Source organism: Megascapheus bottae, chromosome 8, assembly GCF_031878675.1.
Source record: "Megascapheus bottae isolate mThoBot1 chromosome 8, mThoBot2.hap1, whole genome shotgun sequence".
Classification (NCBI taxonomy): Eukaryota; Metazoa; Chordata; class Mammalia; order Rodentia; family Geomyidae; genus Megascapheus; species Megascapheus bottae.
This window is the reverse complement of record NC_143516.1, coordinates 2,116,816-2,130,679: the sequence shown is the minus strand read 5'-3', so window position 1 is coordinate 2,130,679 and position 13,864 is coordinate 2,116,816. Positions and strand designations below refer to the sequence as shown.

Here is a 13,864-nt window from a genome sequence, read left to right as displayed (position 1 = left end):
CACAAAAGAGAAACTGCACCGACCAAACCTTGTTTATTGCTTTTATTTTTTGCAGAAAATGCTTTCTGCCGATTGTCTTTGGCTACGTTGTCAAAACAAAACAAAACGAAACACACAAAACAGTTGATTCCCAACACAGGAAGGTACATGAGCGCTCAAAGGAAAAAGCCTTTCTAGTGGGCAGAGGAGGCAAATTTTTAGATCAACTAAAACCTGCTGTCCTCATGGTAATTTTATTCTCTCCAGAACAGCTGACTCTTGACTACTTAGAAGCCGCACAGAAGGAAATGAAAAGTCTGCGTAGCATCTCACTAAAGTGGGGTTTCCCTGGGGTTGGCATATTCCTGTATGCCAACGTCACCTACGGACCCTGGGAGAAATGAACACAAAGGTTTGGGAGCCTGGAGGAGGGTTTCAGGCTGTGCTTTAGGGGAGCTGAGCCGTCGCCTCTGCCCTAGGAGCTCACGGCTGGGTAACACTTGAGGATCAGCCAGGGTGGCAGACTGCGCCCGTCTCCTCTCACTCCAGACTGGCACTGGCAAGATTTCCCTTCCCTCTGCCCATCAGCTTCCACACTACCCTACTAGACCCACCGCACGTCCGTGAGCCAGCTGGGCTCACAGGGAGGGCGGAGACACGGGTGTCCATGAGGCCAGGAGGCGGCCTTGGGCCGCGTCGTACTGGCTGTCGGGAATGTCTGTGCCAGCACTGGCCCCCTCATACAGCGGAGAGCCGGGGTTCTGGCCGGGGGTCAGGGGCGCGTAGTGTACAGGGGAGCCTCGGAAGAACGGGGCTCCCAGTCCGCTGGACACTCCTGCTGTCTGGGAGCCCGGGGCCAGGGGGCTGTTACTCACAGACCACAGGCTGGAGTACTGGCTGAAAGGGAAAGCACAGTGGTCAGGGGCCTGATGCCAGGCGTGGGGGGCCCTGGGGCACCGCACCCAGCTTCTCTCACACATGACTCACATCGGGTTGTACACGTGTTGCTTCTTATCCACCAGTAAGAAATAACTCATAGCAGATTGCTGACATTCTCAGAAAGCAGCTCTGTGCTCAGAACACAGAATGGGATGTTTCAGAGACCAGCAAGCCCCTGCGTGTGTGAGCAGTGTGCTCGCGCACTGCACTACAGCACCTTTGCCCCTTTGCCCCCCCGATCCCCCCCCCCGCCCACCTCAAGCTGCCACTTGCACTAACTACAGCTCCTTTTCTGGATTTTTGGTGGTTCACTGGAGGTGACTTGTTTGCCCATATGGGCTTTGAACCAGGATCCTCAGATCTAGGACTTCAGGCACGAGCCACTGGCTCCAGGCAGAAGGTGGCATTTCTCATAGTCACTCCAGGACAGGGCCCTCTGGGGCCCTGAGCCTATGCAGTGGCCTGGTGCAGTGTCTGGTGTGTTAGCAAGGAGCAGGGAATGGACCCAGGACAAGACTGGGGCCCTAGCTCTGCCTGCCGTGACCCATCAGACCTGCCAGCAACGGCCTTTAGGTTCTTTCCCAAGGTTCTGGTCTAAGCCAAGTGGAGCTGACACCCCGCCACCCCGCCCCCCCGCAAGCCGGCCTCTCTGGAGAAGAGGACCTCAACTCTGGTGAGCCTAGGTCCTGGCTCAAGTGATCAAGTGCTTACCTAGCTCAGAGACCCAGAGCCAATCCTCAGCACCACAAAGAAAGAAGCAAGGGTTGTTTTAATGGTGCTATAAACAAGTAACAAAGCTTTTTGTTGTATCTCTGCTTGGTTTATCTCTGCTTAGTTTCGGTTGCACTTGACCTTGTAAGCAAGGTGAGGGCTAACAGGGCAGATTTTTATCCTATTTTGCTGGTGAGAGTGGTTAAGCTCGGGAGGTACAGTCTGGGTGAGCTCGCCTCTTCTCGTGACCCCCAGCAAGCAGCCTGAGGGTCTTCTGACATTGCTTCTTGAACATGACCTACAACCCTTGAAAAGTGTGGTGTTGGGAGATGTTTGGTTTATTTTTGAGAGCCGACAATTGGACTCTGGTTATTGAAGAGCCATTTCTTGGGTAAAAAGAACTAAGATCTTGGCAAATGTGGATATTCTACAGAATACCATGTATGCTGCTTCTAAGGCCCCACCCTCGGGACTACGCTCTCAGGCTGCTATGAACAGCTCACTCCATCTCCCCTCAGGGCAGGAGAGGCCAGCGCTAACTTTGCTACTTCTTACTGTGTTAGTCTTACAGAGGAGGGGTACCTGGAGAGGACATGTGTTACATCTTTAGAACTTGCTCGACTGTTTTAAGCCATTCGCCCACTACAAAATTTACTGTTAAGGAAACAGTCATCATCCTTTACCCTTTGCCCAGCATATGGATTAAAGACTGCCACAGAAAAGCAAGCACGCTTATTTCCTTCACTGAATAGCTTTCTCTAATTGGGAAAGAGTATTATTTCTTCAAACTGTATCTACTGATTCCAACAACCCTGTAAGAGACCGCCAGGGTTACACAGCGTCTCCTTTTAATGTATGGAAAATGGAGGCTCACAGAAGTTAGGACTGGGAGGCACCTTAGGAGCCGCTAGGTGGCAGAGCCACAGGGGGCTCTGGTCTCACAGGGGTGCCACGAAGGACAGTTCCACTCCACAACGCTGAGAGGGTCAAGTTCAAGGAACAATCAGCAGTGGTGGAACAGCTCAGGGCACACTTACAAATAAAACCCCTACCGCCCACAGGTGCATGGCAGCAAGAGGAGAAAAGACCATGAGAAACAGAAGCAGCATGGCGGCCACAGGAAGGTGACAGCCCATACCACGCACACCTACCTGGAGCCAGTGGACGGGCTGGTGCTGTGGCTCATGGGAAGCATGCTGGAGTGGGGAGACACTCCGAGGCTAGACCAGTTGTCATGGGGCTGCAGCATAGATAAGCATGCCGACGAATTGTCTGAATAGGCTAAGGGGTGCAGAAGAAGGTAGTTACTGGGTGGGGCCCTCTAACAACAAAGTACAGTGAGAATACAGCAATATAACAAGAATTAGCCACCATTTAAAACCAATGGTCCAGGGCCGGGAGTGTGGCCTAGCAGAAGAGTACTTGCCTAGCATGCAGGAAGCCCTGGGTTTATGATTTCTTGGTACCACATACACAGAAAACGCCGGAAGTGGTGCTGTGGCTCAAGTGGTAGAGCTCTAACCTTGAGAAAGCCCAAGGACAGTGCCCAGGCCCTGAGTTCAATCCCCAGGACTGGTTTAAAAAAAAGAAAACAATGGTCTGCAGGATATTAAATATCGCAAAGAATCCATTAGCTTGCTTAATTAATCATCAAAACAATTCTTTATTGCCAAATACTATTAGTTTTTCCTTTATTGTCAGATCAGTGCCTGCCTGGCAGAAACTGAATTCTGCAACCATTTACTTGGGGAGTTGTTGGGGGTTTGCTGTTTTTGTTTGTTTGCTTGCTTTTTTTTTTTTCAGTGCTAAGGATCAAACCCAGGGCCTTGCACAAACTAAATTAGTGTTCTGTCACCAAGCCACAGCCCAGCCAAGATTACAAGAACAAAACCCACATAGGTGTTATTTTACCCTGCCTTTTCCATGCTTCAGAGTCTAGTCTCTGGCTGAACAAGACCAGAGGACTATTTCCTTCCATTTCACATCAGCTGTAATTGCTTAATTGTTTTATGGTGTTCAGCTATTTTCAGCAGACAGAAGTAAGTCAGAGCACACAGAAGGTTAGAGAGACGTGGGTCTGGGGTCTTCGGGGCTGTCCCAGTGTCTAGCCCCCAGCCACGAGTCTGGTGGGGCCTAAGAACAGGCCAGCTGCTAGTGCAGGCCGGAAAGCACACTGGAGACACCTCTTACACCCAAGAGAATCATTACACCTCTCCCCCTGGAGGTGAACACTCCATTTGGTGGCCTGACCCAAAAATCTGTCCTTCTGCAGACCTGAGCTTGCTCTAAGCCACCAGATACTGCAGGGCACTGGGGTGGACTCAGTGGAGGCAGTGCACCAGGTGAGCTGGGCTGAGAGGGTGTCTTTCAGTCCCCCCACACTCCAGCCAGCCCAGGACACACTTACTTGGCGAATTGTTACGGTGAGCGTAGGGGTTGGGGTAGGGCGAGGAGCGGTGATTCCTCAGGGCCGGGTACCTTTCACAGCCGTGTGTGGATGGGAGAGGGAGCGGGCTGCCAAGCGGAGGGTGCGGACTGGCTGGAGGGCAGAGGGGCCCGGCCCCGGGGATGAGCCAGCCCCCTGCTGTGGGGAGAGAATGCTCAGCTGCTGCTCTGTGTGCTGGCTCTGCCCAGTGAGCAGACACTTGGGATCTTTTCCTCAGAAGTGAAGAGCCCCAAGTGTGCATCACTGGAGTGCAGACTCCCCGACCCACCCGGGCTCCACACCTCATGCCACCACTAGCAAGGGTTCAAACCCACCGAGCACCCAAGAAGCCTGAGGAACCCGGGCCCACTCCTCAGCCCTATTCTGTGGGATGCACTGGGCTGGCTCCTTTGGCATTGGCTGGCTCCTGTCTCTCACCTGGCTTTCCTTAGCCCTTCAGGAGAACAGATTAACGGAAACCAGAGGACCAGTGCAAGAAACCCAGAGGAGACACAGGCGCCTCTTCTTCCACTGCCCAGATGTGCCAGGGCCTCCACTCTGCTGGTTGTGGACATTCCCTGCTGGCTTCTTTCTGCCTTAGCACCCACCCCTGCGTCTCCCCACACTCTCTGCCTGTGCAGAGAAACCTCCCCCAAAAGTTCCCACTTTATTTTTCATTAAAAAAATGTTTTTTTTTGCTAAACTTCAGAAAAAAACAATTCTTGGGGAGACAGCTACTCTGCTCCACTTCCCAAAGGAAACAATCCTTCCTGGAGTGAGGGAAGGGGGGTGAGGAAGAGGGGTCACTGCAGGTGACCCTCACTCCTCTGGACACTGCTCTCCAAGTTCTGCCCCTAAATTCACTGTCAAAGAAGCCCAGAAACCTGACATTCAAATCTCCCTCCTGCAGCCTTTGACAGATACACCCTGCACATCACTCCCTCCATGTCTGCCCCGCCTCCACATCTGGACCCTTACACATCTGCACAGGGAGGAGGCTGGGCTGAACTCTCCCAGGCCCAAGTCTCCACTCCCCCACCAGGTCCAAGGGTCTACTTGTATCAGAGCTGAAACCAAAGGACTGGGGTCTGGGCTGGGAGAGGCTCTACAACCCGAGGGAGTAGTCAGAAGGTGGGGAAGGTGGGTGGGCAGTTCTATAATAGGGTCCTGGGTCTTGCCACACACAACCGGCTCCCCATCCCCACAGAAACCCCACAGCTCAGCACAGGCCTACACTTTCAGCCAGTCTAGGCCTGAATCCAGGCACAAGGACAACCCAAAGCGCAACAAACCGTACACTGTGAGCACCCAGGCTGCTGACTGCCCCCCAACTCTTCCACCACGTCCTTGTGATCGCTTCTGCCAAGAGAGCGCATGGAGTGGTTAAAGGGATGCACAGAGATGCGCCATCTTTCCCCTGGGTTCTTCACCCAAGAAGCAGGGTTAGAGTCCTCTCACCTTTCCTTTGCATCCAGGAAAGCTTTAGCAAATGGGTTGTATTTAATTTTAAGAGCTGTGATCTGAAAAACAAGAAAGTATATGTTCTAGTAAATTGCTCATTCACAAAAAATATTTGACAGCAAGAAATGGGAAAATGTCACACAATGTTTCAATCTAGAAAGACTTCTTTCCAGATATGTTTCCCAAATGGCTGAGAATTGCAAAGAAATGCAGTTCCTGGGCAGACTTCACAATACATTTAGTTGCCCCTTCCTGCACGCCACATGAATAAGGAGAATGTCTCAGCGTGTCTCCCTGGGGTCTCCACACTTTCTCCGCTTTGGGGTGAAAGGCTTAGAGTGACAGGAGCCTACTAAGTATTTGTATCTCTTTTCTTCCCAAAAATGTGGGTAACAAGGAGACATGCTGTGGGAATTCTCTTGCATTTCACCTAAATGCTTCATCCACCTTTGCATTTCACGCACCTAGTGGGTGTGTGGAGCCTTTATATACCTTTATGAGAAGAGGAGGAGGAGGCAGTGGGCAGGGGCATATTAACGCTTCTCCCCTCAGCTCCACTTCAGTCCCACTAAATAAGAAAGGGTAACTGTTCCCCGGGGGACCCCCCAGCCCTCCCCTGGCCTCCCTCTCCCATCTCTGCTGCCTACCTCCTCGTTCTGGTACGCAGTCACTGCGATGAACTGCGTCTCGGGAAAGCAATGGCTGGTGATCATCCGCTGTGAGCCTCCGACCCTGACGATGTGGATGCGGGGCTCATACTTATGCAAAGAGTTCAGCATGATCTGCGCAAGACAGACAAAGCAGCAGTCTCAGCCCAAGTCCTGCCACAAAACCTTCCCTCATCAGGACACACACACAAGGGGCAAAAAGAAAGTCTGTCTGTCCCGTGGAGGGATCCTCCGAGATAATAAGCAGTGTTTTCCCCAATGGACTTGGAAGAAGGCTATGAGGAACCACCTGCCATTGAAATCAGGGAACGCACATAGCAAGCATGGTCTGCCTGGCAGAACCAGGGACAAAGGCCTCTGGAGGGCAGCCGGGCATCCTGAAGAGGCAGGCTGCCTGCGGCTCCAAGGGCCTGACTGCGCTCCAGGAACAATCCGAACCGGACACTGTTCTTAAGAAAAGATGAAATCTGCTGGAGTTGAGACTCAAGCAGCAGAGCACTTGCCCTAGCAAGCAGGAGGCGCCGAGTTCAAACCCAATGCCACCAGAAAAGGACGACGCCATGGAACCCGTCCCCAGTGGCTCTCACCCACAATCCTAACGCGTCAGGAGGCTCTCAGTCTGAAGCCTGGGCAGGTAAGCCTCTTTGCTCTAATCAACCACCAAAAAAGTGCCACAAGTGGAACTGTGGGCTCAAACAACTGGGCAGCAGCCTTGAGTGAAAAGGCTTAGGGACAGCGCCAGCCCCGGAGGCCAAGCCCAGCTGTTTGTTTCTGTTTTTTAACCTAAGTTTGTTGTACATGTTTGAAAGTGACCGTTTACAGGCCAGCTACCTCTAGGTGTGACTGAGGCGGCAAAGAGAGCTTCCCCAAGCTCCAGGCCCAGCTACCACTCCAAGAGCTTCCGTTCTCCCAGCCGCGGTGTGACCCTCATCAGCTCAACGTAAACAGCGCCGGGGATTTAATGAGGGGAGGCGGCCCTGCTCCTCCGGGCCAAGGGCCCGGCTTCCCCGCGCCCAGCCCAGGGGCGGTGGTTGGAACCTGGGAGGCAGTGCCGACCGCGGCCGGCTCTCCGCCCGTCCGTCCCGCTCCGCAGCTCCTACCTGGCCCCCTCCATTGAGCTTGTTGGTGAGCTTGACTTTGCTGAAGGAGACGGGGGCCTTCATCCAGTGCGCCCCGAAGTTGGGCGAGTCGGGGTGGATGTAGACGCAGCTGGGCGCCTGCGGCTCGGGCTTGCCGCCCGGCACCCACTCTCCGTTCACGTACTTCCAGCGGTGGTTGTCAGCCGCCACGAAGTCCAGCAGAAAAGAGTACATGGCGTTGGGGTCGAGGCCAGACACGCTCACCTTCAACACCGGGAACATCCTCCTGGAAGAGAGGGGCGCGCGGGAGGACCTCGGGCGGCGGCCCAGGCTCGCCCCGCGCCACGGGCGGGCGGGCGCCTCCAGAGGGGCGCAGGGCCCGCAGGGGCCTCTCTCGGGTCCCGGAGTCGCCTCGGGGCTCGGGACTCCGGGTCCCGGCACGCACGGCCCAAACTTGGCCTGGACGGTCAGACGGCCGCGGGGGCTGGGCCGGCCGCCGGGGGCACTGCCCGGAGCACCCCTACCTGCCGTTCTTGGTCACGATCATCTCGTTGGTGAGCTCCTTGAAGCGCAGCCACAGCTCGCTCTCCTCCAGGCCCACGCGCAGCTCGCGCTCCGTGGGGTCGCCCTTCTCGCTGCCCGCCTGCAGCTCGCTCTCCACGGCGCTCAGCAGGTGATCCACGCGGTACTGCAGGCTCTTCCCCGCGCCCTCGGCGCCCGGGGAGCCCATCCTCCCGCCCGACGGCTCCTGACCCACGGCCGCCTCCGGGCCGCGGGCCGGTGATGTGCGCGGAGGCCGACGGCCCGCAGAGCCGTGGGGAGCTGGGGGCCAGACGGACGTGGGGAAGGGGCGGGGAGAGGGGAGAGGGACTGGGCAGCGATTCCACTTGAACTCCCGCTAGGCGCGACTGGGGTTGGGCTCTGGGGGAGAGAAGTCGGGTCCCCTCCCCATAAATAGAGGCCGGGGGCGCGGCGGATTGGGCCTCGGGCCCTTTGAAGTGCCGGGAAGCTGCCCATTGGCTGCGCGCGGCCATATCAGACCCGCCGGGCGGGCCGGCGAGGCCGGGGGCCCACAATGGGCGCCCTCGCCCGTTTCCTGTCAGTCTCGGGTCCCAGCCCTCCCCGCCCGGCCCAACCCCTACACCCCCGCCCTCTCCCAAATGTTTGCACCTCCATCAAAGCGGCGGGGAGGGAGGGGGCGCGGGCGCGGAGCCGCCCCGTCCCCGCTGCGCCCAGCCTGGGTCCGGCTCGCTCGCCAAGTGCGCGGGACCCGCGGCCGCCGCAGCCGGGGCGGCCGCCGCCTCCACCGCGCGCACCTGGACCGGGGCGGGGGCCGGGGCCGGGGCCGCCTCGAGCCCCCTCCGTCCCCGGCCAAGATGGCCACTCCGCCTCCTATACACCTGTCCTGGCCGGGTCTCCGCCTGGCCCCAGGCGAGGCCACGAACACCACCACCGTGGACGGAGCCCCCCGGCGCCCGCCCTGCCCGCCGCCCTCACCTATCTGGAAAGGGAAGCCCTACCGCCTGCCCAGAAAGAAAACAGACGGGAACGGAACGCTCGGGCTAGGCGGCGTCGCGCGTCCCGGCCTACACGCAGGACGCGGAGGACCAGGTCTGCGCACCGGGCGGGCGGCGCCCACGGGCTCGGCTTCCCCGGGCGACCGCGCCCAAGGTGGGCGCCGAAGGTGGGCGCGCTCCCCGCCCGAGCGCCCAGCAGCCCGGCCGCCGGCGCAGCTGGTTTATTACCGGGAGAGCCTGGAAGGTGACAATGGGCAGGAAATGGTTCCCTCGGGTCTCCAAACAATAACATTCCTCTGAACCGGAGCCTGGGAAGGGGAAGGAAGCAGAGGCGCTGCGCCGCCGAAGCTCTGCCCGCGCCCCGGCCATGCCTATCGCCTTAGCCAGGGCCGCCGCTCTAGCTCGGTTTCCAGCTCCCCAGGGCGCACTGCCCCTCCGCGCTCGGGCCAAGCCAGTGCTTCCGACGGGGACCCCAGCATGGGGGCTCCGGGTGGCCCGGGAAGCCACCGGACCTCGGACCTGCGCGGCGGACTCGGGGTCCCACCTTGTGCTGCCTTTTGGAAAGCCATTTCAGGAAAAGGCGCCCCTGGGCCTGGAGGCGGGAGAGGGGCCTTCCAGGGCCCTGGAAACGGGGGCGGGGAAGGGGCGGCACCCTCTCGCTGCCCTCCCTCCGGGCTCACTCCCTTTTGTTGTCTAGGATTCAGGAGAATTCCCAGGAGGCTGACCCGAGACACCAAAAGGGCCGGGACAGGGACACCGGGCCTCCTGCGTCCTCTCCCGCCGCCTCTTCCTTCCCGGGGCCTCACCATGAGGGGTGCAGGTGGAGAGGAGGTGGGGGCCAATGAAGGTGGAACCGCGGGTCTCGCCTCTCACCCGGGAGGGACACGGCTTTTGGGCACCTTTAATGGCAGGGTGCGCCCTGCGCAGGGAGCTCGGGAGCTCCTGAATCTCTAGTCGCTGCCATCGGGCTGGGACAGGGCTGGGTCTCAGAGTGGAGGATATCACCAAGCAAGAAGGGACTGCTGGGCCTCTGCGGGTCCGTGAATCTCCCAGACCCCCGACCCGCCGAGGCCGCGTGGCAAGCCGCGGTTCTCACCTGTGTGGTGTCGCCTGTGTGGTGTCACCTGTGTGGTGTCGCCCGTGTGGTGTCGCCCGCGTGGTGTCACCTGGCTTCCACGCCCTCACTGCTTCCCCGTTCTCAGGGACAGCTCCTCTCTCCCGCCCGCGGCCTTTTCAGGGAAGGCTTCCGTGCGTGACCATTTACAGCCAAGCGCTTCCTCCCGTCGGGCTGTAAAGATGGCATTCCCTGTCAACAGCCTGGCTCCCTCGGGGTGCGGAGGGGTGGCAGAGGCTCCTCCAACTCTCAAGTTCTGCCTGCCCTTCCTAGATAAGCGCAGCCATCTACGGAAAAATAGTCCAAGTGATCTCCGGTGGGAACTCAGAGGAAATCCCCCTCCTCTGAAAAAGATAAATTAAAAGGCTTAGGAAACACACGCACACACCTGCAAACCCACAGAGGCGGTTTTCTCTCAGCTCTTTCTCAGACAAGCAGTTGTAACTGGTTGCTATCCGTTGGTACTGGCTGGTACCAATGCAGCTCACAGGCTTCAGACGTGGCCCAGAGCAGTGCTTCTCTGGCCCTAGCCTGGCACCTCAGGCTCTGCCTTCCTGCAAGAAGGAAGCACGCTGCTTTCCCTGCTAATGCATTCTCATTGCGGGCACTGCATTGCCTTATCCACGGGGGTGGAGGGGCCGGGTTGGGTGCATAGCTTTTCCATTCTGTGCTTCCCCCGAAGCCCAGAGCCAAGCTCTCCATACCCTGAGCTGGAAGTGACAGAGACTGCTTCAAAGCAGGTAATTCTGGTTGGTCATTTCTGTTGAGAGGAACAAGTGGCTCTGATTAGCTTTTGAAGTTGCTCCTTAGAATTGAAAGGTTTAACAGGCTATTGAATTGTGTGGTTGTGGATTTTTCTATTTTATTATCATTATTTTGGTGGTATTGGGGTTTGAAATCTGTGCCTTCACATGAACCATACCCCCAAGCCTTTGTCCCTTTATTTTCATGTACTGTCTGGTGCTTCTTCCCTCTCCACCTTCCCCCCCACCCCGCCCCGCAAGTCTTAGACCGGGATCTTCCTACCTGTGCTGTGCAGATTTTCTGGGACCACTTGCTGTCATACCTAAGTTCCTGAGGTGATTTCCATATATGCATACAATGTATCCTGACCAAACTTCCCGCCTCTGGCCTTCTCAGCTCCCTGTCTTTACGCCCTGGCACTCATCCTTACCCACCCTCTGTGTTCACGCCTCCTCCTGATTCTTCCCAGAGCCGTCATTGTTTAATGTGTGGTGGTTGCACAAATTATTTTAGATGTGCATATATTTTAATCAGAGTAATCACATTGCTTTCTGTCTCTTGTCCCACACTCCCTACGGACCAACAGCTCCTATTATGATTTCTTATGGGTAGCTTTGGTTTCATAGAAAATCCATTCTTAATACCCCTCTCTATTTGTCAGGGAACTCTGTGCACTGCTTATCTGCCATGTTGACTTGGGAGAAGACACGGGCGCTGAGGCCGTCTCGGAGGGAGGAGAGAAGATCTGCAGGTGTGGGGCTGTCGAGGAGGGAGGAGAGAAGGTCTGCAGGTGTGGGGCTTTTGGAGCAGCATGGCCACCCTGGACAGCAAATCCCCAGGGCTGGTGCACTTGCCACATGTGCCAGGGTTCCAGAGGTTTAATGAGAGGTCGCACATTACAAAACAAACGAGCCGCCCTGCGATTGGAACATTTCTTCATACAGCCATGCTTCTGCGGCTGTTCTGGAATTCAGGCTTCCAGAGGCGGTCAGGGCGGCTGGATGGGACAGCACTGCTGTGCTTGCTTCTGACTAGAGACTGAAGTGGCTCCTCCCAGGGCTCTCAGGTTGCTCTCTGGTGTGTGTGGTGGTGGGCAGGGGGGTTGCCCTGACTCTCCCTTGGAGGAGCAGGAGCTGTCACCCACAGATCCCCTAGTGTCCCAGTGGAGGTGAGGGGTTTAGCGTTATGTTAGACCTCGGGTGCCACCCTGTTTCCAGATAGCCCTCCTGCTGGACGGCCCTGCCCTGGCTGCTTCAGCTCTTAGGTCTTTCTGCATATATTAAATGGCCTGTGAAGTGTTTTTTCCACACCACTCTGTCAATTTGCCAAGATGTCACTTTGGGGTTTTACTGCCTCCCATGCAGATTTTATTTCTCTGTTGTCCTTCTGAGTCTCTGGCCAGCCTAACCGGGGTTCCGCGAACCCCCTCATCCTGTCATTTATTCTGTGGCCTTCTATGGCAGTCAACCTTTTTTTTCCCTTGTGACTGTTTCTGTTTCCTGGAGATTGGGGGTTTCTACCCCCGTCCCCCAAGCCAGACATCTCTCTTCTGGTGGCAGCAGTGGGTTGTCTGGATTATCCGTAGCCCCCACCCCCCATGTTCTTCAAGCCTCTGCCTGTCTGAGATCTGCTCTCCCTTCCTGGACAGCAGTAGCCATCAGTCTCCAGACCCAACAGGATGCGTTCTAGGAGGCATGCTAACCCCTGCAGGCACTGACCACTGACCGCATGGCAGCAGAGCCTGCAGCCGCCTCCCGTCTAGTCCCTCACCTTGAGTTCCTGTACTCCGTGGCCTCAAAGGGAATAAAGGAGGTGTGGGAGGCTGCGTTAGGTGAGACCTGGAAAGGCAAGAGTGGGGAGGGTGGGGCATCATGCAGGTCAGGCGTTCTCTGGAAATAAAGGCTCGGATGGGTCCAGTCACACCACCAAGGATGCCATGAGCACAGTGCCAGGCAACGCTCCCCCTCCCTCTGGATGCTGCTCAGGGGACTGCTGCTTGGCACTACGGGCACAGGAAGCTGAGGTCCTGGGGTCTTGTGGGAGAGGTAGACAGGGTAGAAGCAGGTAAGGGAAGCGCGCCAGGCTGTGACTCCTCTGGCGGGCTCCAGGGTCCCCAGCCCTGGGAGCTACGCGACGACAGGATGTCCAAAATCCCCGGAGATGGAGATCAGGCACGGAGGGCCCTGTGCTCAGAGCCGGCGCTAGGCAGGCCAGGCCTGGAATTACCAGGAGGCTTGGGCTGAGGGAGGGCAGGGCTTGAACAGGAGGAGGGAGGCGTTTGTGTTAAGCCAGAAGCCACTGGGAATGACAGGAGGTGGAGGGCCGAGGAGAACCAGTAACAAGGATGAAAAGCACGTTTCGGGGGACTGAGTCTATTTTTAATGCCGCCAGACAAAGACGCAATTTACTACTCAGTAACAGCAAGGAGAGGGAGCTCAGATTTTTTTTTCTTTTGGTAAGAAAATCCCATGCTAATTGGAGGACAGAAAAGAGGAGGCAGGTCCCAGAGGGGAGGGGCACCTGGCAGAGCTCTTTTTTTATATTCTTTTTTATTGTAATTAATAGAAGGGTTACATTATATTCGCCAGATAGAAGGTGCATTACTTCACAAACTGATACCCCTTCCCATGTTTTTGACCCCATTTTCCTCCCCCCACCCCCTCCCCTCATCTTGTTTCGCCCCCTTCCTTATCTGATTTCAAATAACCAAATAAACATATAGACAACATTCCAGATAATAAGGTAAGATACTATAACAATATGAGATAACCAAGGGACAACAAAAGAAGTGAAAAATGACATAGTACATTAAGAACAGCAATCACACATTATATGGCTCTTGTTTCCATATCCTGGAGGTCCTTTTATTTAGCCTCATCCTATATGGCCTTATGTATCTAGGTTTTGTTCTATTTGTAAACCTCTGCTAGGAAAGTCCAAGGTTTCTACTGATTATGACAAATGAGGAAAACCATCGAGCCTATGTTCCTTTGAGTCTGGCTTACTTCACTTAATATGATCTTTTCTAAGTCTTTCCATTTCCTTACAAATGGGGCGATGTCATTCTTTCTGACAGTAGCATAGAATTCCATTGTGTATAAATACCACAACTTGTTGATCCACTCATCTACTGAGGGTCATCTGGGTTGGTTTCACATCTTTGCTATGGTAAATAGTGCTGCAATGAACATGGTTGTTCTACAGAGTTTAGTATGTCTTTGTTTCTG

The 13,864-nt window shown here is 56.0% G+C and overlaps 1 protein-coding gene across 3 annotated transcripts; it reads right to left on the bottom strand.

Annotated features, from left to right (window-relative positions):
• Window positions 1-617: 617 nt before the first annotated feature.
• On the bottom strand, window positions 618-7,992 carry Tbxt (T-box transcription factor T). Of its 3 annotated transcripts, none has more exons than XM_090337607.1 (8): window positions 7,787-7,992; window positions 7,284-7,548; window positions 6,163-6,297; window positions 5,513-5,574; window positions 5,352-5,413; window positions 4,037-4,213; window positions 2,781-2,910; window positions 618-876 (listed from the first exon to the last, which is right to left on the bottom strand). In XM_090337607.1, exons 1-8 carry the CDS (start codon window positions 7,990-7,992, stop codon window positions 618-620), a joined length of 1,296 nt encoding a protein of 431 aa, XP_090193733.1. The 3 variants fall into 3 exon arrangements, with proteins under 3 accessions (XP_090193733.1, XP_090193734.1, XP_090193735.1); XM_090337608.1 differs by having other exon boundaries at window positions 4,037-4,210; XM_090337609.1 differs by lacking the exon at window positions 4,037-4,213.
• Window positions 7,993-13,864: the final 5,872 nt, after the last annotated feature.